We start from the raw sequence: 13,846 nt of genomic DNA on the forward strand, positions 1-13,846 counted from the left end.
AATCCTAAGTGTACAGCTGATGAAGTTTTGTATATGCACAAACCCATGTACCCACCACTCACATCAAGATACAGAAGTTTCCATCCCCTGCAAGGGTTCCCATGTACCCCACCACAGAAGTAACCAGTGAATGATTTCTATTTATGTAGATGAGATTTGCCTGTTTTTGAACCTTGCTTTACCTTGCAACTGGAGGAACAGATAGCATGTACTCTTTGTGCTTAGTTAGCCATGGTGCCCATTTATCCATCCATGTTATGTGTATTAACCGCTTGCTCTTTTTCACTGCTGTATACTATTCCATAATGTGAGCACACCACAGTTTGTTTCCTCATTCTCCTGCTGATGGACCTTTGGGTTGTTTTCAGAGTTTTCCTATTGTGAACAAAACCACTAGGAACATTAGCTATTGTGCATGTTTTAAAATTTTTTTATTTTTTTATGTTTATTTTTGAGAGAGAGAGGGACAGAGTATGAACAAGGGAAGGGCAGAGAGAGAGGGAGACACAGAATCTGAAGCAGGCTCCAGGCTCTGAGCTGTCAACACAGAGCCGGGTGGGAGGCTCAAACCCACAAACTATGAGATCATTATCATGACCGGAGCCAAGTCGGATGCTCAACCTACTGAGCCACCCAGGTGTCCTATATTGTGCATGGTTTTAGATGGACACACAGCCAGGAGTGGTGGCTGGGTGATAGGGTTGGCATGTTTCACTTTAATAAGAACTGCCAAACATTTTCTGAAATCTTTTAATCGCTCTTTAAAACAGGAAAAACAAATCTCTGCCCGGTTATTGTGAGAGTATTTAGTGGACTCTTAAGGTATAAGGCTTCAAGCCTGTATCTGGAGCACAGTGGGGGCTCAATAATTGCTGGCCTCTACCGGAAGCAGAGGAAGGGTCAGGCAGTTGGCGAGCACTGTGGGGAGGTACCTGCCCCAGACCCTTGGGCAGAGGCCTTTCCCACACAGCAGTCAAGAACCACACCCAGAAGGCTGGGCAAGCCCACAGTGGCGCACCTGCCCTGCTCCCACCTACCCAGCCTCCGTCCACCGTGATCCTGCTTCCTCAGGCCCAGCATTGGCGTCGCGCCCGTGCGAACTTTGGTGTCACCCGATATTTATTGAGCACTAACTGTGTGCCAGGCCCTGGGCGCCCAGGTGCAAACGACATAAAGACCTTCACTCCTCAAATTACTGGGTAGGAGGAGTAGGAAGCATGGGGACCACTGACTCCGAGATCAGCCATCCACTTGGATTCTGGCCAGACTCTGGATTTCTCCTAGAAGTTTCCCGAGACAAACACGGAAAGAAAATAATTTTATCTTTTGCGCCCCAGCAGGAACCTAGGTCGGTCCGGTGCACCCGTCCGACAAGTCCAGGCCCCCAAGCCAAGGCCAAGCACCCACCCCCGCCGCCCAGGGGCGCGGGCTGGCCGCGAAGCCCCGCCCCGCCGTTGGCCAATGGCCGCGCGGTCCCGCCCCTCCCCACCCTCCCCCTCCCCTGTAGGGGAGGGTTCCGGACTGTCCCGGGAGGTCGGCCTGTCGGCGGGTCGTGGCAACCCGAGGTAAGATAGCCTCCCCGGGCGCTCGGTCCCGTCGGCTCAGGACGCGCGGACGCCTCCCCGGAAGGTGGCCAGCGGCGGCAGAAGCTGAGTGGGACTCGGAGTGCGCCCGGGCGCACGGGGGTCTGGGGCGCACGGGGTTCCGGGGATAGGTCAGGCCGCGCGGGTCTGGGGAAGGGCTGGTCTTAAGGGCACACGCGGTTCGCGGCAGCGAGGGCTCCACGAGCCTCAGCCAGCACCCGGGGTGTCGCTGGGCGTCTGCTGGCACTGGAGGGGAGGTTGGGCCGGAAGGAGGCAGGCACAAGCAGCTGAGGTCCTCCAGCCGCACCGGCAGGCCGAGGGTGACCCTGGGACGAGGCCTAGCCGGGATGGGCCAACCTCCCCGAGCCGCGGCCGCGCCTAGGGGCCAGGGCCGCCGCCCTCCCCGAGATTTTTACAGTTCTCGGTGATGACACCTGCTCAGAACAGCCTCTCATCCTCCGCGGGCCTGGTCCCATCCAGGAATCCTAGCCAAAGCAGTGAGGCCTCGCCCCTCTGGGCCCGAAGATTCTTTCTTTCCGGGACGCACTCAGAGCCTCCGAGGCTGTCGGGTAGGAAATTCTCCTTGCAAGGTTGGTCCGCCCTTCTTCTCTGAGACCACAAGGAGGTGCTAAGAAAACATTGAAAAAACAAAACAAAACAACCCACCTCAACAACACAGCAAACAACCACGTTCTCCTGCACGCTGTGGAGCCTCAATAACTTCTAGAAGGATAGTCAGTTACCTGAGAACTGCGACTGCTGTAGAGGGCAGGTTAGAATGCTCTCAGCCTTGTCGGAATGATGTCCATTTCGCACAAGACAAGGACTAAATATTGCAGTCTCCCAGGGGCACCCTCACCCAGTGACCCCCCTCACCCAGACAGTGGCCTTGGTCCCTCTAGTACTGTGAGTCTCACTTGCTGCAGCTGCCCCCATGTTCTGCAAGATGTATGGTGAGCTGCAAGGAGGCAACAAGTCCTGGGTTCAAATCCTGTCAGGATCACCGGTCTGCTTGTGCAACCTGGCATCATTTCTCCTCTCCTAAATGAAAGAAACCCAGGATGTGCTTGCCTAAGTGGACCATCAATATGTGAACAAATGTGGGCTTCCTTTCTTTTTGGTTGGAGCATGTTATATTTCCATGCTCCCCAAACTGTGTTACTAAGGGCTGAGGCTCAGGTGCAGAAGAATGTGTTACCTGATTCTGTCCTGGTACCTCCCTGGATGCCATGGGAAAGAAGGAGAAAAGGGTCATTTCGTCACCATAGAGTTGTTCTTTGCTCATCTCCTGAAGGCTCAGAGGACTCCCACCCCACCATCTCCTTGATCCTCTTGACCTCTGTCATTAACATTTGCCCCACCAGGAATGTAGCACCTGGTGGCTGACGAAGGGAGGCAGGCAACATGAGGCTCTGAGGCCGGTAGACAGGACTGTCGCCCCATTTCCCATGTGGTGAGGGACTGGCAGCTCAGCTGTGCTCTGCAGCAGTGCCTCCTAGAGTCCCACCCAAGACTGACACCACCTGGCCCTCCCTTTTCTGATCCCTTCCTTCCTAGAAAATCCACTTGGACATCTAGTAGCCTCTTAAGCTTTTTCAGAATGGATCTTTGGAGTCCTCTCTGTGCCACAACTTGCCCACCAGATTTTCTGGCTTGGAAAATGGCACCATCCATGCACCTAGTGCCTGAGGAATCATCCTTGATTCTTCTCCCTTCTTCACCTCCCACATGCACAACACACTAAGAATCCAGCCACCTCTCACCACCTCCATGGTTGGCATTCTGGCCATACCCTTCACGTGGCTCCCTGCTTTAGCCTCCTGATTTGTCTTCTTGCTTCCATCCTGGCCCCTCCACAGTCTAGCTCCTCACAACTACCAGGGAGGTCTTTAACATAAGTCAAATCCTCTCCCTTCCTTGCTCAGAAGCCTCCTATGGCTCCCCATTTCATTCTAGAGAGAAAAAAGTAAACCCAAAACTCAAAGTCTTTTCCTGCATAAGCCCCCATAAGCCACCACTCGCAACCTCCTTGACCTTGATCTCAGCCCCTCCCCTAGTTTTTTAAACCTGGACCACCCGGAACTGATTTCTGTTCTTTAAACATGCCAAGCTTGTTTCCACCTGAGGACTTCTAATTTGCTGTGCCCTCTGCCCAAAACACTGATCTCACAGTCCAGAATGGCTCATCTCAAATGTCATTAATCCAGAAAGACTTCCTGACCAACTCTGCCTAGGCAGCATGCCCTTCTACAGGAGTTCTGTCTTCTTATCCTGCTTTATTTTCTTTATAACCTTGATTATTGTTTGGAATTTTTATTTATATGTATACTTACTGATTTGTCATCTGTCCCACCTCAATAGAATATAAATTGGATGATGGCAGAGATCTTATCCCTCTTACTCCCTACAGCTCTCCCTGAGGGGGGAAGCAGGTAAGAAATTTGCAGACAGCCCCATCTATAATTGCAAATTGTGGTAAGTGCTACTTAAGGCAATTGCTTGTAATTGAGGCGCTTGTAAATGTCAAGTTTACTAGGTTGAACTATTGTGTTGTCAAAATAAGCTCTCTGAGCCATTTTAGGGGTGAAGACAAGCCTGGAAAAGACTGGTAATTTGCCCCAGATCACACATAGTGATTGGAACTCAGCCTCCTACCCTAAGAACATGTATGTGGCAAGCTTTAATGGTGGGCCTGCAATCATGTTCTGGAAAGAAACTGATCCTGGAGCCTGATAATTTTCCACTAACTAGCAAGCCCTTATTCTTGGTACTTCATTTTCTTCACCTTTAAAGTAGGATGATCTTATTATTATCCTTTTGGGCTTTTTTTCTCCCTAGTACACCCCAAAGAAGTAGCACTTCTTGCTTTCAGCAACGAGGGGCACATACAGACCTTAGGACAATGGCAGGGAGTCAGAACTCTCCGCAATACCAACCAACCTACAAGACAGAAATGGGGCCTAGATCTTCTGGATCTTATTTCTTTTGTTCATCAATTCATTTTTTATTTTTTGAGGGCCTCTGGACTTGGGCAGTAATAAAATTGGATGATTAAAGAAAGAAGCAAAACATTCCAAAGAGTTGAGAAAGAAAGAAGTAATTGCCTTTTGTCCAATCCCACTCCCAACTCTGTTGCCATATGTGGTGTGTTTTCTTCCAGTCTTTTTTCCCCTCTCAGCCCATCCTTTTTTGGGCCAGTGCCCTCTGTCACTTCAGAACCTGGACAGCGATGACGTTTGCTGAGGACAAGACTTACGAGTATATCCGCCACCATTACAGCAATTTTGGTCATATTCATGTTCTGGAGATTCTGCCTTATCTGTCCTGCCTCACAATAAGTGACCAGGTGAGCTGGGGCATGACAGCCAGCCACTGACTTGGGGCAGGCTGGGGGTTCAGAGCTTCACCCAAAGCCAGGGCCAACTCCTTCCTTCTTGGTTGTTGTCTGCATCCTGCTTCCTGACTTTGACGCTTCTCTAACTTGCTGAATCAAGTGTGGGTCAGGATGGCCTTTCCAACATGGCTGAGCGCCCTCTCGTGTCCATTTGGTGTAGTGCTAAAAAATATGGTGCCAGCTGCCTGAGATTTCTGGGCTTCAATCCCCGTTCTGCTTCGGTGGGAACCTTCCTTTTCTTCAGTCTGTCTTGTCATTACTCCTCCTCAGTTTTGACTCCGTTCTCCTTGTCATGGAGCTCTGTCCTGTGGCAGGGAGTCCAGGGCTCAGTTTTGAGAGTTCATGGGAGCCAGACCACCCTCGTCTATTAGAACTGGCTGTGGCCCCAAGTGAAGCGGGGCCAGCCGCCTCCCAGTTTCAGCTGCTCCCAGATGGCCCGGGCCCTCTGCTGCCTCAACGCGGCTGAGGTGGCAGTGGTGAGGTGGCCGTAGCGGTGGAGCAGGCCTGTGGCTGACAAGGTCTGCCCCTGCCCTCCTGCCTTGCATTTGGGGGCTTGTGGGGATGCCTTGTGACCAGTTCTGCAGTAAATCTTTTCTGTGGCTTTTCGTTTCTGCTGTCTGGTTGCTTGTCTGAATGTGGGAATTCAGTCTGTATGTGAGATTTAAAACCTTTGCCGCCCCGAGATTCCCCATCCTCCTGATTCTTAGGTCAGCTGCCTCTCTTCTCCTTTTGCCTCCTTTCATCTCCTGTTCCCTATGCACCCTTTTCCTCCTCTGCTAATCCAAACCCTTTCTTTTTGCTTTGGGGGCTGCATAAACTGAGGAACTGCCAGGTTCCTCACCAGTAGAGTAGGGGTCATGGCATTAAGATGATTCACACACAGCCCTGAGCTCAGAGCGTGGCACACACTAAATCCTACTTCCTGGAAGCTGCCTTTACACTTGGGCCCAGACACTGGCCTTGTCCTGGGCTCTGACCTGGTTTTGCATGGCTGCCGCACTCTTGTGGCTACTTGGTGTCTCTCTCTGCAGCTGTCCCTGAGTGGGGAAGGGTCCAGGGCCACCTGGCTTGAACAGGGCATCTGGCTGTGTTCCAGGACCGACTGCGGGCCTACTACCAGCTCTGGGGGAACCAGGGCACCCTCTGGGAGCTCTTCAACAGCCTTCGGCGGCGGACTGGCTGGGTGGAATCCTTCATCAAGGCCCTGAGGATCTGTGAGCTGGCTGGTCTTGCTGACGAAGTGGCCTCTGTCTACCAGAGCAACCTGCCCGGTGAGCTTCTTGCCCTGGCCCTCCTCATGGAACCCCTGTCGTTCCCCTGGCCTCCACTCTGTCTGTCCCCTCGCCCCTGTACCTCCTGCCTTCCACTGTCCCCTTCCCTCCCATCACTCCTGGGCAGTGGACAAACCTGGGTGTCAATCCCAGCTTAGCCTCTTGTTAGTCATGTCCCTTTGGTGAAGTGCCTTAATTTCCCTAAGCCTCAGTCTTCTTCTCTGTAAAATGGGGTTAATGGCCAGACATCTACGTCATAGGGCTGTGGTGGATACCATGGGACAGTGGGTGGCATGTTGAGTGCTTAGCTGGGACTGGGTGCCTCCCGTGTGCTCAGCAAGTGGGCCTTCTAATTTGTGTGGCTGTGACATTTGCCTCCCATTCCTTTCCCACTTCCTGTCTTCTCCCTCAGTTCACCTTTCCTCTCTCCATTCCTCTCTTCTCTTCCTCTGCTTCATGTCTCCTCTTTCTCCCTCATGGGTTCCTTCTTCCTTTCCCTCATCTCTTCCTCTCCCCCTAGCATCTCCTGGAGCCTTCTAGGTCCCCCACTCCAGCTGCCCAGTTACTCCTCAGCTCCCTTTCAATGCTCCCTGCCAGGTTGAGTGCCGGAGGGATCTGGTCAGGTCAGGTCTGAGGGGACAAGACAGGAAGAAAACTCAAGCCAGCCCTATGTATGTTTTAGACTAGAGACGACTCCTGAGACACTGCTCAGATTTAAAGCCTTAGAACAGCCCTACTCCCCCCCTCCCCCCGCCATTTGCTTTCTTTTTTTCCTCCCTTCTTTCTGAGGAAACAGCATCAGGTCAGGGGTTAGTTAGGGGTGACAACCGCCTACAAGGAGGAGAAGAAAGCCACTGGGTTCCAGAGTGCTGAGGGACAGAGAAGTGGTGACTGCTGACCCAGTCTGGGTTGTGAGAGGCCTGTGAGGTGCCCCACATGCTCCCCACCCCCATTCCCTTCTCTTCTACCCTTCCACTCCTTCTACCTCTTCTTGTCTTTGTCCTCCCTACCTCCTCTCTCCTTCCTGCCTCCCACTCAGTGAATCTTGTCTCTTCTAAGGAGTACATCCCACCTCAGGACAGCTTTTGGAGCTGTGGGGGTGCCTATAGTCATGGCTCTGGGGGTCCAGGAGCATCCAGGCCTCTCCTGTCACTGGGAGTTCCTCTGACTCCTCCTTGACATCACTGTATCTTTGTCTTCCAGGGGTCCCGAAGAACTGCCCCCCAGCCCCACTGGAGCCACAGTTAGCTCCTGCTGAGGTTCCAGGGCCCTCCACACCTGCCGTGGCCCCCAGCACCCCCCACAACGGCTACAGAGAGGAGGAGCCAAGTTTCCCCATGCCTGTCCAAGACACTGAGCCGCCAGGGTCCCTAGGAGAGGTGTGTTCTCACGCCTAGTCTGGACCCCTGCTTTTGTGTTCCTGTCTGCCCAGCCTCTAGAAGCTCTCTTCTGCCCCCACCACAAGTCATGCCTAACCTCTGCTCAGAACCTAAGGGCTCCCCCAATGGAGATATGCCCCAAACCAGCTCTCAGACTGCTGACTAGGGCTTCACCCTATGGCAACCCCCAACCCTCTTATCAACCAGCTGTGAGGTCACAGTATGGAGTCTTTGAAGTGGTCCGTGTGAGATGTTGAGCTGGATCGAAGGACCGGAGAATGACCACTGGAGGAGTGCTGGGGAAGGAGATGATGGGGTAGAGGGTAGATGGAGTAATTATTGCCAGTAAAGTCAAGTTCAGGGTGAAAATTACTGATTCTATTGAGATGTGATGAGCAGGCAGTAGGGTGTTCAGGAGACACCAGACCATGGACTTGAAGCCCAAGAAAGGGGTCTGTGCAGTAGCCTCAGAGAGGGGGACATTTGATAGGGCCAGGCAGATGAACAGAGACTCCCCATGGGATGGTATGTGTTCTCTGTAAGGTACGTTCCTGTGGACAGAGGGTCTGGCAATGATCAAAGCCGGGGCGAGGGGCTTCCCTGGTTTCTGTGCTCCATGGCACAGGCTGAGGCCGGTGGGAGATGCCTGCTCCTGGGAGAAGCAGCTGCCTCATTTCCATTTTCCCTCTTGCAGAGTTCAAAGAAAGTCCCACAGACACCCAGTTCTGGGACTGTCCTGAGGAGGCCAGCTGGCCCCCTGGAGCCCTTCTCTGACATGGCAGCCCTCAGCCCTCTGACCTCCAGTGGGCGTCAGGAGCAGGACACAGAACCAGGCAGTGCCCACATAGCAGGTACGTATGTGACCTGGAGCCATAGGACCTCTCGGACCTCCCAGAGGGTGAAGACTAGAGTTGCCCCTCTGGCTTCCTTGGACAGGAGGCGAGGGTGGGAATAAAGGGAGTTTACCTCAGGAGCAACCCAATTCCTTGAGGGTGTATTAGTATTTTCTACGTAACAACCCATTCCAACATTTAGTAGCCTAAAATAGGACTATTTGGCTCGTGATTCTGTGGGTCAGCAATTTGGGCTGGCTCAGGGTAGTTCTTGGGATCTTGGCTGGATTCCCTCTTGCGTACACACCCGTGTACGCACTGCTTACTTACGCCTGTTGGTGGGGTCGGGGGGGGGCACCTTGGTTCTCTTCAGTGAGTCCTCATCTTTCTTTTTTTTTTTTTTTTTTTTAATTTTTTTTTTTCAACGTTTATTTATTTTTGGGACAGAGAGAGACAGAGCATGAACGGGGGAGGGGCAGAGAGAGAGGGAGACACAGAATCGGAAACAGGCTCCAGGCTCTGAGCCATCAGCCCAGAGCCTGATGCGGGGCTCAAACTCACGGACCGCGAGATCATGACCTGGCTGAAGTCGGACGCTTAACCAACTGCGCCACCCAGGCGCCCCTGAGTCCTCATCTTTCACCGGACAAGTCTGTTTCCTGGCAGCTGAGCAGAATTCTGAGAGAGCAGACTCCTGGGGCAAAGGTTCAAAACTGGCAGTCTTCCCTCCTGCCTCATTCTGTGACCCAAACAAGTCCCAGGCCAGCCCAGAGTCAAGGAGTAGGGAACAGACTCTGTCTCTAGATGAGAGGACTGACAGTCACATTGCAGAGGATGTGGATACAGGCAGGGGAAGAGCATTAGGGCCATTTGTGGATTCTGCTGAGGGGACCCTGTGGGGTTCACCAGGACCTGGAGGACAGTGTGGAAGAGCTGGGCTACTTATTGGCAGGGGCCCTTAGAGCCCTTAGGTGCTGCCCTACCCCTAGTGGGGCTCTAGCTCCCAATAAATCACTAAAACTTCTCAGCCCCCAGAGGAAGTATGATTTTCATCAGTTAAGGGCCTGGGCCCCAAAACAGATCTCAGTTCCCACCCTCGGGAATATAGAGCTGTCCACTCTGACTTCGCAGGATGGCATCTCTCTGCTCCGTTGTTTCCTAAGCTGTATTCCATGTAACACTATAGCCTGACCAGCCTTTGGTGCCCCTGGGACAGCCACAAGGCACCTGAACAGTTAAAGGCTCCGAGAAGCCATCTCAGTGCCCTCCACTCCTTTCACCCCAGAACTCTGCCCCAAGCACCCATTTGTACTTTGCAATGTCAGCTTGCCATGGGACACCTTTCAGGAAATGCTGCTGTGGACCAGGGAGGCAGAGGGCACTTAGATTTCAATACATGCGTGGATGCAGGTCCCACGAGGTTCTGTGGTGTCAGATTTTGGTGGGGGTGGGGTGGTACATCAGAATTACTTCTGGCCTTTGTCAGCCATAGGGCCTGGCACATGTATTCTCAGAGTACCATGGGGGATCTGGATATAAATGCCTATATGGACTGTTACCACCTGCTGAGCCATCGTGCTGCCCTTTGCCGTGATCCAGGGTGGCTCCTACTGGTGGGGGAGGGGAAGGTGGCAGAGGGAGGAGCATCCAGAATTCCACCAAGCTAATGAGCAGACACAGGAGGAAAGGGGGGTGTCCCAGGCAGGAGAAGAAAGAGGAGAGGATAATTAATGATCTTCAAGCTCCTAGATGCTGTAAAGGGGAGGAACCATTTCGTTCTTATGAGAGAACAGACTTGACTTTAGGTCAAGGACTAAGGCTAGATAGGGCTGAGGATGCGCCTGCAGCTGTTGGACCTCGGGGCCTGGGAGCAATGACCAGAGGGACTGTGGAGACTCCATGGGAGGATGTTGGGAGGCCTGGGTGCAGTAGGGACTTGAGCTGGGGAACTGAGACCCTTCTTCAGCTCTCTGATCCCAGGTGACTGTGCTTTTAGGGTAACAGTCGTGTGGGTTTGTGTTTTCCCTTTTATTTTACCACCTGCAGGCATGGCCTCCAGCCTCACATCACCCCGTGGGCCTGTGTCTCCATCTGTCTCCTTCCAGCCACTGACCCGTTCCATCCCCAGGGCAAGCCGCTTGCCAGGACCCTCAGTATCAGCTCCGCCTACTGGCATCTCCTCCTCTTCCCCTGGCTTGGCCTCTTCAGGGGGTGCTGGTGACCATGGTGAGGCTACCATCTGCCCTGGGGCTGGGGTGTTGGCCAGCTCATTGACCACCAGCGTGGCACCCTCCAAAGTGCCTACCAACTCAGCATTTGATAGAACGATGCCTTCCAAGTTGCCTGCCAGCTCGAAACCCTCCGGTACAATGTCTACTAACGTGCTCACTAGTCTACCGCCATCCAAACTGCCTATCAACTCCACACGTGCTGGCACAGTGGCACCCAAGGTGCCTACTGGCTTGGTGCCTGACCACAGGATGTCCACAAGCACAGCGCCCAGCACGGTGCCTGCCAACACAGTGCCCCCCGTCAGGAGCAGCATATCCTCAGGGGTGAGTCTTTGCCCTTCTACCAGTGATCCAGGCTTTCCCCCCCGAGCCCTATCCTTGGACCCTTTCCAGTCTCCATTCTGTCTCCAGCCTGGGCTGTGCCAGGGCTTCTTTTCAAGGGTATAGGGATAGCTGAGATCCGGCCTCTTCTGGACCCCACACCAAATCCTTTAGAGTACTAATAATCATTAGAGCTCTTGAGTGTGGATTCCTAGGAGGGGTGGGTGTGGCGGCCATCCCCACTGGTCATGTGCATCAACCCGTTTAGAGCTCAAAGCCATACATTAGGCCTAGCAGCACCATTTTGCAGATGAGGGAACTGTGAGGGATAGAGCTGGATGGCCTGTCTGCCTCAATCCTTGCTCTTCACCCCCAGGATATCCAGTCTGCTTCTCCATTATCAGGGCTTTGTAGATAGCAGTCTCAGCCTGAGACAGCCACACTGACCCAACAGCCCCCCACAGCTGCCCCTTCTGGGCCAGCACATCTAGTCCTGCTCCTGTTGTCTGCCTGGAAGAACCAAGTCCAAGGGACCCGTTAAGCACATGGCCAGGCCTCTGACCCTGTGGCTGCTCCATGGCCTCAGCCCTGGCAGAATGTTGAAGTAGGATGGGGCCACAACTGCCAAGGGCTCTAGGAGGGCGGGGGTGAGCTCACAAGCAGGCCAGTGAGTAGGGAGAGGGGTACCTTGGAGAAAGTTACCACTGATACCACTGCAGAGGCTTGGACACCTCCTCTCTCAGTGCCCTCCTGCACCATCATTGGGTTGAGTCTCCAAGAGAGGGTGGCTTCCTCCCATACTGTGGGCTGGGAATTGGAGGGTTGAGATGCTAGTTCATGTATTGGCTGGGAATGGGGCCACCCATTTGGGTGTCCAGCCATCCCCAGTCCCTTCCAGCCCTTCCTTTCTTTCTCAGGAGACGCCTCTAGTGGCTCCAGAGCCCACAGGCACCTCCACCAGAGACAGCTTGCCCGAGCCAGACCACAACTCTGCCACCTGGGGCTCCGAGTTGGAGCTGAGCAAGCCTGGCCGGCTGGTCTCCCACATGGACAGCGAGCCGTTCTCAGGCTGCTCTGCGGACCTGGCCCTCAGCTGCAGCAAGTCCTTGGGCGCAGGGCCTGACAACGCCCCAGAGGAGAATGAGTACCAGTCAGTGGATTCCATTAGGATCCAAGTGGCCCAGGATCCCAGCATTGACCTGGTAGAGGGTAGTCCCGGGCCTCCTGCTGCCCCACAGCCCTCAGTCAAGGACAAGTTTGTCCCGGCCAGATTCTATGCTCCATGGCTTGGGGCAGCTGCAGCTGGGGCTCTCTTCGCCATGCTCTTGGCTGTGCTGTATAGGCGGCGCCTGTGAAGCCCCTAGGGCCTCCCTGTCCCGAGTCTGCTCCCTTCCCTGCAGGACATCTAGCCCAAACACGGACTGTGCTATCTCCCCGTCTTGTCTCTTTCATGGGGCTCGTGGAGCCTGGGCCTGAGGAGAGCCGGCGGGGTGGGGGGGGGAGTGCACAGACTGAGTGCAGACCAGATTTCTGTCCCAGCCCGTGCCCTCCCCATGTACTCCAGACTTCATACACCCCACAATCTGGTCTGTGGCCTTTATTCTCTGGAGGAGGTGAGGTACCCCCATCCAGACCGTTTGCTCAAGTCCACAGATGAGGTGGTGCTGCTAGATCATGCAGGGGGTCAGAACCCTCCCCCTCCCCCCCCATCCTGCCCTGGTGCCTGGTGGCCAGCAGATGTGCAGGGTGGGGGATCCCACAGGACCTTGCTCCAGACCCTAAAAGCCCCAGGAACCTAAAGGTGATCCATTTCCAGGGACCTGGCTGCTTGAGGTCCCCCAAGAAGCGAGGGAAGTCCAGAGGTTCCCCTGGACCCCTAGGGAACCTAAGGCAGCTGCTAGGCCTGAGGACTGTCTCTGAAGCCCCTCTCCAGTCTCCTCACCCCCATTTCCCCTTTTCCTCCCTCTGGTCTCCGTGGTCTTTAGCTTGGTGGTGGTGGGGAGGGGGGGTTTGGGAAGGAGAGACCTGCCAGGGTAAGCTCAGGCCAAGGTTTGGATTTCAGCTCCACCCCTTCCTGGGCTGTGTGGCCTTGACAAGATGATCAGACTTCTCTGGTCTTGCTTCCCCACATGGCCAGTGAGTATCATGGCTCATTTCCCCTGGGCTCTTCTGAGATTGAAGCACACAAGTGTTTGTCAAGTGCCTGCATTCTCCAGAGTAGGTGACTGCTGATAGCTGCCCCTACCTCTCCCCTGCCAAGCCTGGTAGACATGAGGGTATAGGAGGCAGAATGCCCAGTGGGTAAGGGTGCAACTCTGTAGTTTGGGGTGGGGCCTTTACCCCACTCGAACTTTCACTCACTCTGTCCTCTGTCACTGTGCTCTCTATTAACCTCTCTGTGCCTCAGTTTCCTCAGCTGTAAAATGAGGATGAATAGTAAAATTTTATATGTATATAAAAACAAATCTCCTAGTGTGATGAGGATTAAATGAGTTTATCTATATGAATCTTAGAATGGTTCCTGGCATTTATTAAGTGTTGGATACATGGTACTGTAAATGTGGAGGGGTTGGAGTGATTGGCTACACCTTACGAGGCAGATCCAGACCCTGCTACCTCCCCTCACTCCCTTTATATTTGTTTCTTATTCATCTTGTGCATTGGGGAGCGGGGAGGGAGGCATATCTAGTGGCAAAGCAGTGCAGGGTGAGGCCTGGGGCCCCCCAGCAACCAGATGGGTTGGGGAATATCCTCATGGGTTCTTTTCAGGCAGTCATCTCTGGACAAGAAGCAGGCATAGGAGACCCAGAAGCCACTTCCATTCCTGTTCTCTG

The 13,846-nt window shown here is 53.8% G+C and overlaps 1 protein-coding gene across 5 annotated transcripts; it reads left to right on the forward strand.

The window, feature by feature from the left end:
- The first annotated feature begins 1,446 nt into the window (after positions 1-1,446).
- On the forward strand, positions 1,447-12,867 carry MAVS (mitochondrial antiviral signaling protein). Of its 5 annotated transcripts, none has more exons than XM_032592598.1 (7): positions 1,447-1,565; positions 4,782-4,929; positions 6,074-6,248; positions 7,452-7,627; positions 8,322-8,478; positions 10,507-11,015; positions 11,930-12,867. In XM_032592598.1, exons 1-7 carry the CDS (start codon positions 1,462-1,464, stop codon positions 12,365-12,367), a joined length of 1,707 nt encoding a protein of 568 aa, XP_032448489.1. In that variant the 5' UTR covers positions 1,447-1,461; the 3' UTR covers positions 12,368-12,867. The 5 variants fall into 5 exon arrangements, with proteins under 5 accessions (XP_032448489.1, XP_030165864.1, XP_030165862.1 ...); XM_030310004.1 differs by having other exon boundaries at positions 1,508-1,565; positions 4,744-4,929; XM_030310002.1 differs by having other exon boundaries at positions 1,548-1,565; positions 3,945-4,929.
- Positions 12,868-13,846: the final 979 nt, after the last annotated feature.

Source organism: Lynx canadensis, chromosome A3 (genome assembly GCF_007474595.2).
Source record: "Lynx canadensis isolate LIC74 chromosome A3, mLynCan4.pri.v2, whole genome shotgun sequence".
Lineage (NCBI taxonomy): Eukaryota > Metazoa > Chordata > Mammalia > Carnivora > Felidae > Lynx > Lynx canadensis.